We start from the raw sequence: 13,735 nt of genomic DNA, 5'->3' as shown, positions 1-13,735 counted from the left end.
TTTGTTGCTGCTGCAACAGCAATAACAACCAGGAGATTTGAAGGAAGTTTTGTTACAGGCTTGGGGACGAGTGGCTGGAGCTGCCTGGGGGAAAAGGACATGGAGATGTTGGCCAACAACTGGCTGAACATAAGCCAGCAGTGTGTCCAGGTGGCCAGGAGGGCCAACAGCATCCTGGCCTGCAATAGTGTGGTCAGTAGGACAAGGACAATGACTGTCCCCCTGTACTGGGCACTGGTGAGGCCTCACATCAAGTTCTGTGTCCGGTTTTGGGTCCCTCAGGACAGGAAAGACATTGAGGGGCTGGAGCATGTCCAGAGAAGGGCAACGGAGCTGGTGAGGGGTCTGGAGCACAAGTCTGGTGAGGAGAGGCTGAGGGAGCTGGGGGTGTTCAGCCTGGAGATAAGGAGGCTGAAGGGAGACCTTCTCTCTCTACAACTCCCTGAAAGGAGGGTGTAGCCAGGGGGGGTCGGTCTCTTCTCCCAAGGAACACATGATAGGACAAGAGGAAATGGCCTCAAGTTGCACCAGGGAAGGTTCAGGATGGATATTTGGAAAAATGTCTCCCCTGAAAGGGCTGTCAAGACCAGGCTGCCCAGGGAAGCGGTTCCTGGCGGTATTTAAAAGCCGGGCAGACGTGGTGCTGAGGGACATGGTTTAGTGATGGTTTGGGGCCCCCCAATCCAAGAGAGATAACGAGGTGCTGGAGCAGGTACAGAGGAGGGCAACAAAGCTGTGAAGGGCCTGGAGCATCAATCTTATGAAGAGGGACTGGGGGAGCTGGAACTGGTTAGTTTGAGGAAGAGGAGGCTGAGGGGAGACCTCATCACTCTCTACAACTACTTGAAAGGACATTGTAGAGAGGTTGGTGCTGGTCTCTTCTCACAGGTAATTAGCGATAGAATGAGAGGGAATGGCTTCAAGCTGCAACAGGGTAGGTTTAGACTGGACATCAGGAAGAAATTCTTCACAGAAAGAGTGGTTGGGCATTGGAATAGGCTGCCCAGGGAGGTGGTTGAGACACCATCCTTGGATGTGTTTAAGAGTCATTTAGATGTGGTGTTCGGGCATATGGTATAGGGGAGAACTTTGTAAAGTAGGGTAGATGGTTGGACTCGATGATCCCAAGGGTCTTTTCCAACCTGAATGATTCTATGATTTTGTCAGTGTTGGGCTGACAGTTGGACTCAATGACCTGAAAGGTTCTTTCCACCCTCAAAGATTCTATGAAAACAGACAGCGATTGTGCTCTGCTCATCCCAGCACCAAATCACTGCATCCCATGTGATATCACTGTCCCTGCTGCAAATATAAACCTGCTCAATTACTTTCTTTAAAAGGGTCTCACCTTCTGGTGAAATTTGCCTTTTAAGATCCAATTCATGCAAAGTTTTCTTTAATAATGCATACAGACGTTATTACGTTTTGCAAAGTACTCAATATATGTCCTAAAAGGTATAAATTATGCAGACTTGTGTTTCATGGCCCTCATTTGCAGGTCTGAAAACTGCAGATGGGATGTTCCAAATATTAAGGATGCTGTTTATAAACGCAGTAAATGGGTTTGCATTTAGCCTTTGGAAGCAGTAAATGGTGATTTAGCTCATCCATCCACACCAGCAATTGCATCATCTGGTAAATTCGGCAAAATTTAACAGAATTTAAAGCAAAAAGACTCAAAAACCACATGAATCTGGGTAACCTTTGTACCAAAGTCAGGAGTTAACCTCGCTTACAGCACGGCTGTGCTGAAAACCATTTCCCTACTGGTATAGAAAAGCCAAATGTGTTTTCAGGCACCTTAAGCAAAGCTTAATACAAATACAGATTCGCTTATCTTTTTCCAATTAGCAGACTTTTTCTCCCTTCTTGCAAGCTCTACGGTAACCAGTGGGAAGTCAAAACTGGTTTTACCAATTCCCAGTCTCGTTGCTACTTTCCTTCCCCCAGTCCCCAGTTATCTGAAAGCCCACCCAGTCATTACTGCCCCCCTGCTGAGAATGCAACCAAGCGATGGTACCTGCGTTCCGCGCGCTCCTTCTTTTTTAAGACCACGTCCAGATCTTGTAACTGTTCTTCTAATTTCTCACAGAGTAATTTCTAAGAGAACAAAACACAATATTAGTTTATTTCATCACCACCTATTGTCGTGTCCAACTAATGTTCAGAGAACTTGATTCACTATTTCTAGATTTGTCTGGAAGAAGGGCGAGTGTGTTGCTACACTGGGGGTGTCCTCTTTGATGAACAAGGCTTTACAGCAAAGACTGGTTTTCCTAAAATACAGGTGCTTCCCTGTGAACTGCCAGAGAGGTGCATCCTCCCAATAACTGGCATTTACTGCAGGAAGCAATGTGCCTAAAGCAAGTATTAAAGATGTTTAGAATAAACATAGTTCTAAATTAATACTGCTTTTTTGTTGGTATTTACACCTTCGTCTCAGAGAAACGTGAGGATTTCAGAGACACACATAATACACACAGAGAAAGCTGGGGGTGTTACACACAGAGTGATACCTGTCTGTCCTTAATCTTTGGAAAACACAAGTCTGTGGACACAGCAGTAAAAAGTTTATACACTTCAGCATCATTTTCTTACCAAATGTTCCATATCTTACCCCACCACTTAATATTCAAGGAGCTGTATGTAAAAATGTGTGCCTTATTCCATATTAACACCCTCATCGTGCAATTTCCAAGGATAATCTTCCCACTTTTGCAGATCTGTCATTTTTCATATTAAAAATTACTAAGCAGCAACATAGAAATGACGAAGAATTACTAAGCAGCAACAGAATATAAATTACAAAATAAAAGAGATGCTCTGACTCCAAGCTGCAATCCCAAATAGTGTAAAACCATTCACATATTCAAGATCATCACTATTTAAAAACACTCCTCAGAAAACAACTGCAAATCAACGCTGGGTACAGCCGTGACAAGCCATGGCCAGTGGTGGCTTCCCTTTTCACAGGGCGACAGCCCTTTTGGCAAAGAATATTTCTAAAAGCAAGGAAAGGGTTTGGGATGGGGCAGATTATTCTGCAAATGGCTTCCCTTTTTGCAGGGCGACAGCCCTTTTGGCAAAGAATATTTCTAAAAGGGATCGGGCAGATTATTCTGCAAACGTGCATAAATGGTTCCCTGCTCATTTAAGAAGAAGAGCATCACACGCTCTTCTGGCTTATCCTCCCCGACACCATCCCTGCAGATCTTTAGATGCATTTTAAATGAAACTGGACACGTGTACTATGGTTTGGGGTTGGTTTTATATCCTCCCCGACACCATCCCTGCAGATCTTGCCATTTTAGATGTATTTTAAATGAAACTGGACACGTGTAGTATGGTTTGGGGTTGGTTTTTTGGCAGAAGCAGCTTCTACCCTTCAAAAAAGTGTTCGTGCTTGTTTATTATTTGCCAAGGACAAGGCTGGCTTTCCCAGCAGGGGCAAATTATACCCTGAGACTCGTTAGATAGAGCAGCTTTCTCTAACCAGCTTCTGAAGAAGAAACAGCACTTGCTTTGGCCGCTGACCCAGCCCTCCAGGATGATAGGAGGATGTTTCTTTGGGGAAAAATTAAAACATTATTATTTTTAATACTCTGTTAGTCCTGAGGCCATTTAACCAGAGATGGGAGAAGACCGGTGCGGTTGGAGATTCCCAAGTACCCGTCAGCAGGAAAAAAAAGAAAGGGAAAAGAAAAAACACCTCATAAAATTCAGTTTTACTAACGGGCAAGAGGGAAGACGAGCATCCCTTAAAACCTATCGCAGACTATTTATTTTTTTTAACAGAAAAATGATAAAAGAACTTGTTAAAACTCTCAATGGATCTGCACAACCACAAGGAAAGCTGAGAAGGAGAAGAGGGAGGTGGAACAGGAGCCGTACGTGCTGGCAGGGTGGGCAGAACCACTCTCCGTCGGGGATTATCATCAGAGGCGGGCGCAGGCAGGCCGTGTGGTATCCGCTGTCACACGAGTCACACAACAAAATCTGTGCAAACAAAACCAATCATGAGTATCTTTTTGGCATTCGTAACACACAACAAGCTCCAGAACTGCTTCTCCAGCCAACACAGAAGCGATTATAAATACTCTGGACTGTGCCAAACCCCAAAAAAACCTCCCTGTATCACATATCACTAGATGTTGCCAGGGACAGGGGTGGCTTCTACGGGGAAGTTTATGTATCACAGTTTTCTATTTTAACACCAGATTTCCTTTTATTATGTGTTCTCAGGCACTTTGTGCTACTGGACTATGTAGACTCTGTAATGCTTTCCAGATCCTGGCCCAAGTGGAGAACTGCATCTGGACAAGATGTGAATTTTTACCCCATATGTCCTCAATCATGACAATTTTACATCCCAGGAGGTAGAGACAAAGCTTTGCAGAGTCTTCAAGGTACACTTAGTTCATACTTAGTTGGGTAAAGCTGGAGACATCCCTTTGCAGTAAAACTGAGAGACAAAGCTGGCATAAGATGTGTGAGTATCTATTGGAATATTCATCTCCAACACCCTAAATTTTGAACTTTGTCTCAACTACCCAAGGATATCTGTCACACACCTGAGAGTATGCTTGGAAAGGACCTCTGGAGATCATCTAGTCCAACCCCCCTGCCAAAGCAAATCCACCCAGAGCAGGTTGCACAGAAACGTGTCCAGGCAGAGTTTGAAGGTCTCCAGAGAAGGAGACTCCACCACCTCTCTGGACAGCCTCTTCCAGGGCTCTGCCACCCTCAAAGTGAAGAAGTTCCTCCTCAGGTTGAGATGGAGTTTCCTGTGTTCCAGTTTGTGCCCGTTGTCCCTTGTCCTGTCACTGGGCACCACTGAAAATAGTCTGACCCCATCCTCTTGCCACCCACCCTTTAGATATTGATCAGCATCGATGAGTTTCCCTCTCGGCCTTCTCCTCTGAACAGACCCAGGTCTCTCAGCCTTTCCTCAGAAGAGAGATGCTCCAGTCACTTGATCATCTTTGTAGCCTCTGCTGGACTCTCTCCAGTAGTTCCCTGTCTTGTCTCCTCTGTTTCCATTGAGATTCCTGACACAACCTCAAAGCCTCACCCAGAATAATTCCCAATGGGCTAAATTGTTTTATACCTCATAAAAGATGACATTTCAGAGGCAGGAAACAGAAGAAATAACTTCCTTCTCTCCTTATTAAACTCATCTACTCCTACACGCAGCCAACTCCAAGGAACACGTGCCTTCAGGTTCCACCAAAGCCCATCCACCACATCTGACACAAGAGCCAAAGAGAAGCTTTCCCCAAACACCTACCAGCTCGGGGTGATTGGGAAGGCCACACTTCTTGCACGGCTCATCATCATCAGCAGGGGCAGCTTCTTCTTCCTCCTCTTCTTCTTCTTCCTCCTCCTCCTCCGAGTTTTTTTCGCTGTCTGAGTCCTCACTTTCTTCATTACTGGAGTATTTCCACCTGCCGCGTGTCCGCGTACCCGTCCACCGAACTTTGCTTCTCTATGAGACACACCATTTCAAAGAGAAGACACAAAAGGAGCTTACAGGGTTTCCTCCCACACCTTAAAAAACTATCTTTATGGTGAAATGATTAATTTCAAGCTGAACAGATGCAGAAAATTTACAACAGAGCATTCCAACGAACAGAGAATCTTTCAAAGAGCCTTAAAGTGCAACAGGGTAGTAAAGGGAGAAAAATTCCCATTTACTCATAAAGAGAAACTTTCAAATTATGGTTTAAAAGTAGGAAGACAAATTCGTCACTTTGGGCCCTTTTTTTTTTCTATTTTGACAAGATCAACTTGCTTGTGAACATGGTAAATTCCACATTTAAATTTTATGACTTTTTAAGGACAGCTTTCCTCAATCCAAAGAGAATCTTTTCTTTTTTTCCTCCCCACGTACAGTTTATGGCTTTTATTTTGCTTTAGGAGCTATTCTTGCCTCTAACAGGTATATTAAGTATCTCTGGTGCTTTCCTCTAAGACAGGAACACTTTAGTGAAATAAATTCACTGCACCTTTGAAGTCCATAACTTATATCTAGGTCTTCTTTCATATTTATACTTTTCCATAATTTTTCTAAAGCAAAACCTGAATCAGTTTATGCTTCTTTTTTTTTTTTTTTTCTAATCAAAGAAGCATCTCCCCCTCTGTATCGTATCTACCTCAGGAAAGCAACCACAGCTCTTACCAGGCACTTACTTGGACTTTCCTCCTCTTTATTACACACAGCGGAAAACAACGTTTCTTATTGTCCAGATGCGGTAAGTTTTACTAGTTTAAAATATATTTTGAATGAAAAACAGATTTTGATTAATATTCAGAATATTATTTTGCATTCATTAAAACTCCTTTCACAGAATCACAGAATGATATGGGGTTGGAAGGGACCTCTGGAGATCATCTAGGCCAACCCCCTGCCAGAGCAGGTTGCACAGGAACGTGTCCAGGTGGGTTTGAATGTCTCCAGAGAAGGAGACTCCATCACCTCTCTGGGCAGCCTCTTCCAGGGCTCTGCCACCCTCAAAGTAAAGAAGTTCCTCCTCACATTTAGATGGAACTCCTTATGTTCAAGTGTGTGCCCATTTCCTCTTGTCCTGTCCCCAGGCACCACTGAAAAAAGACTGGCCCCATCCTCCTGACACCCACCCTTTAAGTTTTTATAAGCATTGATCAGATCCCATCTCAGCCTTCTCTTCTCCAGACTAAAAAGACCCAAGTCCCTCAGCCTTTCCTCATCAGAGAGATGCTCCAGGCACCTCATCATCTTTGTGACCCTCTGCTGTCCCCTCTCCAGCAGTTCCCTGTCCTTCTGGAACTGGGGAGCCCAGAACTGGTCCCAGTGCTCCAGATGGGGCCTCCCCAGGGCAGAGCAGAGGGGCAGGATGACCTCCCTCCACCTGCTGCTCACACTCTTCTTTATCTACCCAACTATGATATTTTATATCTAAAGAACAGTTGAAATAGAAGAAACTTTTCTTCCCATTAACTGACTTCTTCAGACATTCCCTGAACTCCTTCCCTCCCCAGACACTGAAAAAGCAAAACAACTTTCCTAGCTTTTTCAACTCAAAACATTTTTCAACTTTGATTAAAGTACTCACTGACCTGAATGAGCTGAATAAACTAAAATGTACAAAATATTCTACTTCTCCTGCAGGACAGACTCATACCAGAGCAGTGTTTCTCAGACTGGTAAAATTTTTTTCAGGTTCTTAACATTAATTTCCAGCTCTTTACTGACTTTTTTACTGGTCACTGGTCACTAAACAAATGTACTTTAAATCCATCATTATGTTAGTTTAAGTTTAGGTTTCCTCATATGCCATCATCATTTCAAATCTATTTTTAAAAAACACAGTCCCTCAGCCTCTCCTCATCAGAGAGATGCTCCAGGCCCCTCATCATCTTTGTAGCCCTCTGCTGTCCCCTCTCCAGCAGTTCCCTGTCCTTCTTGAACTGGGCAGCCCAGAACTGGTCCCAGTGCTCCAGATGGGGCCTCCCCAGGGCAGAGCAGAGGGGCAGGATGACCTCCCTCCACCTGCTGCTCACACTCTTCTTTATCTACCCAACTATGATATTTTATATCTAAAGAACAGTTGAAATAGAAGAAACTTTTCTTCCCATTAACTGACTTCTTCAGACATTCCCTGAACTCCTTCCCTCCCCAGACACTGAAAAAGCAAAACAACTTTCCTAGCTTTTTCAACTCAAAACATTTTTCAACTTTGATTAAAGTACTCACTGACCTGAATGAGCTGAATAAACTAAAATGTACAAAATATTCTACTTCTCCTGCAGGACAGACTCATACCAGAGCAGTGTTTCTCAGACTGGTAAAATTTTTTTCAGGTTCTTAACATTAATTTCCAGCTCTTTACTGACTTTTTTACTGGTCACTGGTCACTAAACAAATGTACTTTAAATCCATCATTATGTTAGTTTAAGTTTAGGTTTCCTCATATGCCATCATCATTTCAAATCTATTTTTAAAAAACACTTCTTTCAAAGAAAACAAATATAAAATAGTCTTTTAAAGAGTTGGATATTTTTCAACTCAATAAAATGACAGAAGCTAAATAGTTTCACACTTCTTCCTCTATCATATTTATTGGCAAATCTCTCTAGAGAAGTAAGTATTTGTAGCTCTATATCCTTAAAAAAAAAGAGATTAAGTTGAAACTCCTTTAGCGACAGTGCTTCAAAATTAGAACCACTCGTAGGACTTACAATCACTGTGATTTTAATTTATTTTTTTAAATGATTTTTTTTTTTTTTTTCTAATCAAAGAAGCATCTCCCCCTCTGTATCGTATCTACCTCAGGAAAGCAACCACAGCTCTTACCAGGCACTTACTTGGACTTTCCTCCTCTTTATTACACACAGCGGAAAACAACGTTTCTTATTGTCCAGATGCGGTAAGTTTTACTAGTTTAAAATATATTTTGAATGAAAAACAGATTTTGATTAATATTCAGAATATTATTTTGCATTCATTAAAACTCCTTTCACAGAATCACAGAATGATATGGGGTTGGAAGGGACCTCTGGAGATCATCTAGGCCAACCCCCTGCCAGAGCAGGTTGCACAGGAACGTGTCCAGGTGGGTTTGAATGTCTCCAGAGAAGGAGACTCCATCACCTCTCTGGGCAGCCTCTTCCAGGGCTCTGCCACCCTCAAAGTAAAGAAGTTCCTCCTCACATTTAGATGGAACTCCTTATGTTCAAGTGTGTGCCCATTTCCTCTTGTCCTGTCCCCAGGCACCACTGAAAAAAGACTGGCCCCATCCTCCTGACACCCACCCTTTAAGTTTTTATAAGCATTGATCAGATCCCATCTCAGCCTTCTCTTCTCCAGACTAAAAAGACCCAAGTCCCTCAGCCTTTCCTCATCAGAGAGATGCTCCAGGCACCTCATCATCTTTGTGACCCTCTGCTGTCCCCTCTCCAGCAGTTCCCTGTCCTTCTGGAACTGGGGAGCCCAGAACTGGTCCCAGTGCTCCAGATGGGGCCTCACCAGGCCAGAGCAGAGGGGCAGGATGACCTCCCTCCACCTACTGCTCACACTCTTCTTTATCTACCCAACTACGATATTTTATATCTAAAGGAACAGTTGAAATAGAAGAAACTTTTCTTCCCATTAACTGACTTCTTACAGACAGTCTCTGAACTCCTTCCCTCCCCAGACACTGAAAAAGCAAAACAACTTTCCTAGCTTTTTCAACTCAAAACATTTTTCAACTTTGACTAAAGTACTCGTTGACCTGAACGACCTGAATAAACTAAAATGTGCAAAATATTGTACTTCTCCTGCAGGACAGACTCGTACCACATCAGTGTTTCTCAGACTGGTAAAATTTTTTTCAGGTTCTTAACATTAATTTCCAGCTCTTTACTGACTTTTTTACTGTTCACTAAACTTTAGTAGCAAATGTACTTTAAATCCATTATTATGTTAGTTTAAGTTTAGGTTTCCTCATATGCCATCATCATTTCAAATCTATTTTTAAAAAACACTTCTTTCAAAGAAAACAAATATAAAATAGCCTTTTAAAGAGTTGGGTATTTTTCAACTCAATAAAATGACACAAGCTAAATAGTTTCACACTTCTCCCTCTATCATATTTATTTTCAAATCTCTCTAGAGAAGTATTTGTAGCTCTATATCCTTCAAAAAAAAGAGATTAAGTTGAAACTCCTTTAGTGACAGTGCTTCAAAATTAAAACCACTCGTAGGACTTACAATCACTGTGATTTTAAGTTATTTTTTGAATGAAAATTTTAAAGTTAATCTTTGAAGTTTTTCCCCATTGTGTCTGTGACACCATTTTTCAGTATAAATGTTATAAATCATTGTAAAATCAGCTGCTCATTTAATGAAGGTTATTCAACTTTGCTAAATAAGTGAATGTCTTGGTAGAATTACAAAAGAATCAGTAAGGAAATGTGTAGCAGTGAAAAAATTAGTAAGATTTCAAGTTAATATAAAAAGAGTGCATTTAAAAATACAGACTTTTTGTTCCTTGTTTCTCTTTTTTACTCCATATCCAGAAAAAATGGAAGATAAATCAACAAAAGGTGTTTATAATTACATAAACTTCGAAGAAAACTATCCATATGCATATATTTCTGTTTATTGTTATATTTACCTGACATACCTTTAAGATCTAGGCTGCATAAGCAAAAGTTCATCATGAAAGAAGACACCTCCACCCGAAGTAAAATCTATATCCCATGTATGAGAAAAGCTAAATTATATCACAAACTCACCAAAACAATAACTTCAGCTTCACTTATATCACAAACTCACCAAAACAATAACTTTAGCTTCACCTAGAAACAGAAGTTGTTATTTATCTTTTTTTTTTACTCTTAACCATTTTTTGGTTCCTTTGTGGCTTAGGATCATCCTGACCAACCAGCCACCACCAAGTCTCCATCCTAGTAAATCCATGGGAGCTGGAAGTCTCTGGTCAGCCACTAGACTGACTCAGCTCCCACCATTTCATTTCTTAGAAGAATTCCCTCGGGTTGACTTGCTTTCTTACATAAACTTCGAAGAAAACTATCCATATGCATATATTTCTGTTTATTGTTATATTTACCTGACATACCTTTAAGATCTAGGCTGCATAAGCAAAAGTTCATCATGAAAGAAGACACCTCCACCCGAAGTAAAATCTATATCCCATGTATGAGAAAAGCTAAATTATATCACAAACTCACCAAAACAATAACTTCAGCTTCACCTAGAAACAGAAGTCGTAATTTTTTTTTTATTTTTTTTTTTTTTAATTACGACTCTTAACCATTTTTTGGTTCCTTTGTGGCTTAGGATCATCCTGACCAACCAGCCACCACCAAGTCTCCATCCTAGTAAATCCATGGGAGCTGGAAGTCTCTGGTCAGCCACTAGACTGACTCAGCTCCCACCATTTCATTTCTTAGAAGAATTCCCTCGGGTTGACTTGCTTTCTACTTTGTTTAGGTTAAATGAGAGATTTTTATAAACTGCTAAGTCAACACTCTCTTAGGGGATGTTTTTAGATTTGTTGAGTCACTACCTGGACTGCAAAGCCAGTTCCTTGCAAAAGCTGACCAAAGGAACAAAATTCTCAATATTCCTATGTAAAATGTATATTCTCCTTATAAATAAGCCCGTGGGTACTCTATATTCCTGGGAAATAAACTGTTATTACCTTGTTAACCTTAGAATTTGACTCCTTCTCTTGTTTTTTCGCATCTTCTTTGCGTTCAGGTTTTTGTGCTGCTGCAGGTTTCTCCTCTTCCTCTTCGGCTCGTTTTTTCTCAGGTTTCTGATCCCGAGTCTCCACAACTTTTGGAGTAGGTTTGGATATCCTTGGAGATCGCCTTAACGTGCGGCCGATGCCGACCTCTTCTGGCGGCGTTTCCGCTTTTCTCTTCCGACTGGAGATCCTGATGGTTAATTTAATTCCTTCTTTCTGTCTTTCAGAAGTTATTTCTTTATTGTCTGTCGCGCAGCTTTCTTCTTCAGAAACTAGCTTATATTTAAATTTGCTTTTAGGTGGCGGAGATTCCTTTTTACCCTCTGAGGAGTCCTCTAGATTAGAAGCATGAGCATCATCTAAGGAATCTGGCTCTGTCTTGGCAGCTTCCGGCTCTTCCTCTTGTTTTTCAGGGCTGGATTTTTCTTCTACTTTGCTCTCCTCGGGTAAAGCCGGTTTATTATCCAAGCCCTCCTTTTCCAAAACCGGCTTCTCTAAAGCCACAGGAGAAGAAGACGAAGGGGACGTTTCAGCAGCTTTTGGAGAATCGGGTTTCTCCTCAGACTCACCTTTGCTTTTCAAAGTCTCCTCATCGGGGAGCGCGAGCTTGGGCGGTTCTGCAGGAGAAGATGCATTTGGGGACTTCTCTAGCTTATTCTCTAAACATTCTTTGGGTGATGGTAGTCTGTCCTTCTTGATTTTCATGGCTAGCGTCTCTTCGGTTGTTTTGGCACAGTCTTCAGAGTTTGAAGACTCTTCCACTACAGTTTCAGCAGTTGTGCTGTCGAGGGACTCTTTTTCCACAGGACTAGATTCCTCCTTTGAAGGCACTTTCTGATTCGAAACCTCAGAGACCACGACCCCCGTCTCCTTCACCACAGTTACTGCGTTTTTCTCAACCTCGCACGTTTTTATAATTTTACTAACAGAGTCTGTCACCTTTTCCCCATTTTTTCCATTTTTCTCTTTTAAGGAGCCACCGTCTTCCTTGGCGCCGGCAGAGTGTTCCGACTTATTATTTTGTATGACACTCGGGGTGATTTTTTCACAGGTAACCTCCCCGTTTACGAGCACTTTTCCATCGGGACATAAAGCAGTAATTGTAGGGACTCTCTTAAAAGCTTCTTCTTCTGGTTTCCCTTCTTCCTTCAAGACATCCTTTGTAGGAGTAACACATTTACACAGAGGCCCCTTTATCGGACTGTCGTAGTCATCCGTCAGCTTGATCTCTCGTTTTTTAAGCGGTATTTTTGCCTGCTGGTCATTTTTAAGTTTCTCACTTTCTTCTACAGATTTCTCCACAATTTCTTGGGGAGTTTTGACGTTAACACAAAATTCTAACCTCTCTGGTTCATGAACTGCTATTTTGTCCGTACAACTTTTTACTTCTTTTAAGTCTTTCGGTTCTATTTTGTTTTCCTTCACCTCTGCTTTAACAGGCTTGACGTTTTCTTTAAAGGAGTCACTTTCTTCTTTGACACTTTGCTTTTCTTCGTTGTATTCTGAAGGTTTCTCTAATTTTACTATCACTGGCAATTTTATAATTTCTTTTTCTTCCACTTTCTCAATTTTTGGCGTATTTTCATCTTCTTTGACTTCAGGAAGAGGAAGGCTTTCCGTTTCCATTGATTGTTCTTCCACCTCCTCTTTTTCTTCTTTGATTTTTAATTGATTTTCTGTTGACAGAGAAAAAGAGCAATGAAACAACCAGGGGACCTACAGGATTACAAAGAGCATCCAGCAGAACAAAGGCTTATCTGAAAAACCCAACAACCCGCAAACAAATCTTCTCTCCTGGAATTATGAGGAGTCCGGTTTATCTAATACCGTAACTAAATGAGTGGGTTCTCAATTTTTAGCTATAGAATCACAGTTCAGTTTCATTATATACCAAGAAAAGGCTCAATTTCAGGAGCTAGCAGCAGAATTATAGATCTAGCCTTCTTTATAGGGACATCTCAACCTCTTCTTTAGCAGCACCGCAATACTTTCAGCAGATGCATAAAACCTAAGTTCTTGGCTCACGAAGCATCAACGTGAAGTCTCACTTGAGCTTCTGAATGCTTTCCCAAACCAGAACAAGGTGGAAAATTCCACTGTCTTCACGTGAAATTCCACATAGAAATCAGCCCCCTGTTTGTACACAATTTTATTTCAAGAAATACTTAACGACCGTATTTCAATAGCTCAGAGAAAAGAGAAGACAATCAACACTGTAGCTTATGGCAAAATTCATCTAGATTCTCTCCTCCATACTGTCAAAACACAAATAACAGATAATATTCTACATTTAAGGCATCTGCCGCTTCTAAAACAAGCAGAGTAGTAGAATATCCCAGAAAAAAAAATGCAGAGCTTCAAGAATTAGGTCATACCTTCTTTGCTAAGTCAGTTTTAGATCCTTCAGGCTTTAAGTGCAGCTCCAGCATTCACAAGAAACCACCCACCTATGGGCTATGGGCTTAAGCCTACTATTTATCAGTACTGCAGCCTCTTAATAC

The 13,735-nt window shown here is 41.6% G+C and overlaps 1 protein-coding gene across 1 annotated transcript in view; it reads right to left on the bottom strand.

Moving 5' to 3' along the window:
- RSF1 (remodeling and spacing factor 1) overlaps positions 1–13,735 on the bottom strand; it is a 92,418-nt gene that overhangs the window by 19,181 nt on the left and 59,502 nt on the right. The window contains exons 6-9 of the mRNA XM_014947104.1: positions 11,187–12,910; positions 5,288–5,485; positions 3,892–3,996; positions 2,021–2,100 (exon numbers count right to left, since the gene is read on the bottom strand). Of these exons, the coding sequence (XP_014802590.1) occupies positions 2,021–2,100; positions 3,892–3,996; positions 5,288–5,485; positions 11,187–12,910 (2,107 nt within the window). The remainder of the gene's footprint in view (positions 1–2,020; positions 2,101–3,891; positions 3,997–5,287; positions 5,486–11,186; positions 12,911–13,735) is intronic.

The sequence above is a fragment of the Calidris pugnax genome, unplaced genomic scaffold (assembly GCF_001431845.1).
Source record: "Calidris pugnax isolate Ruff unplaced genomic scaffold, ASM143184v1 scaffold121, whole genome shotgun sequence".
In the NCBI taxonomy this organism is placed as follows: domain Eukaryota; kingdom Metazoa; phylum Chordata; class Aves; order Charadriiformes; family Scolopacidae; genus Calidris; species Calidris pugnax.
This window is presented reverse-complemented; position numbering and strand designations above follow the sequence as displayed.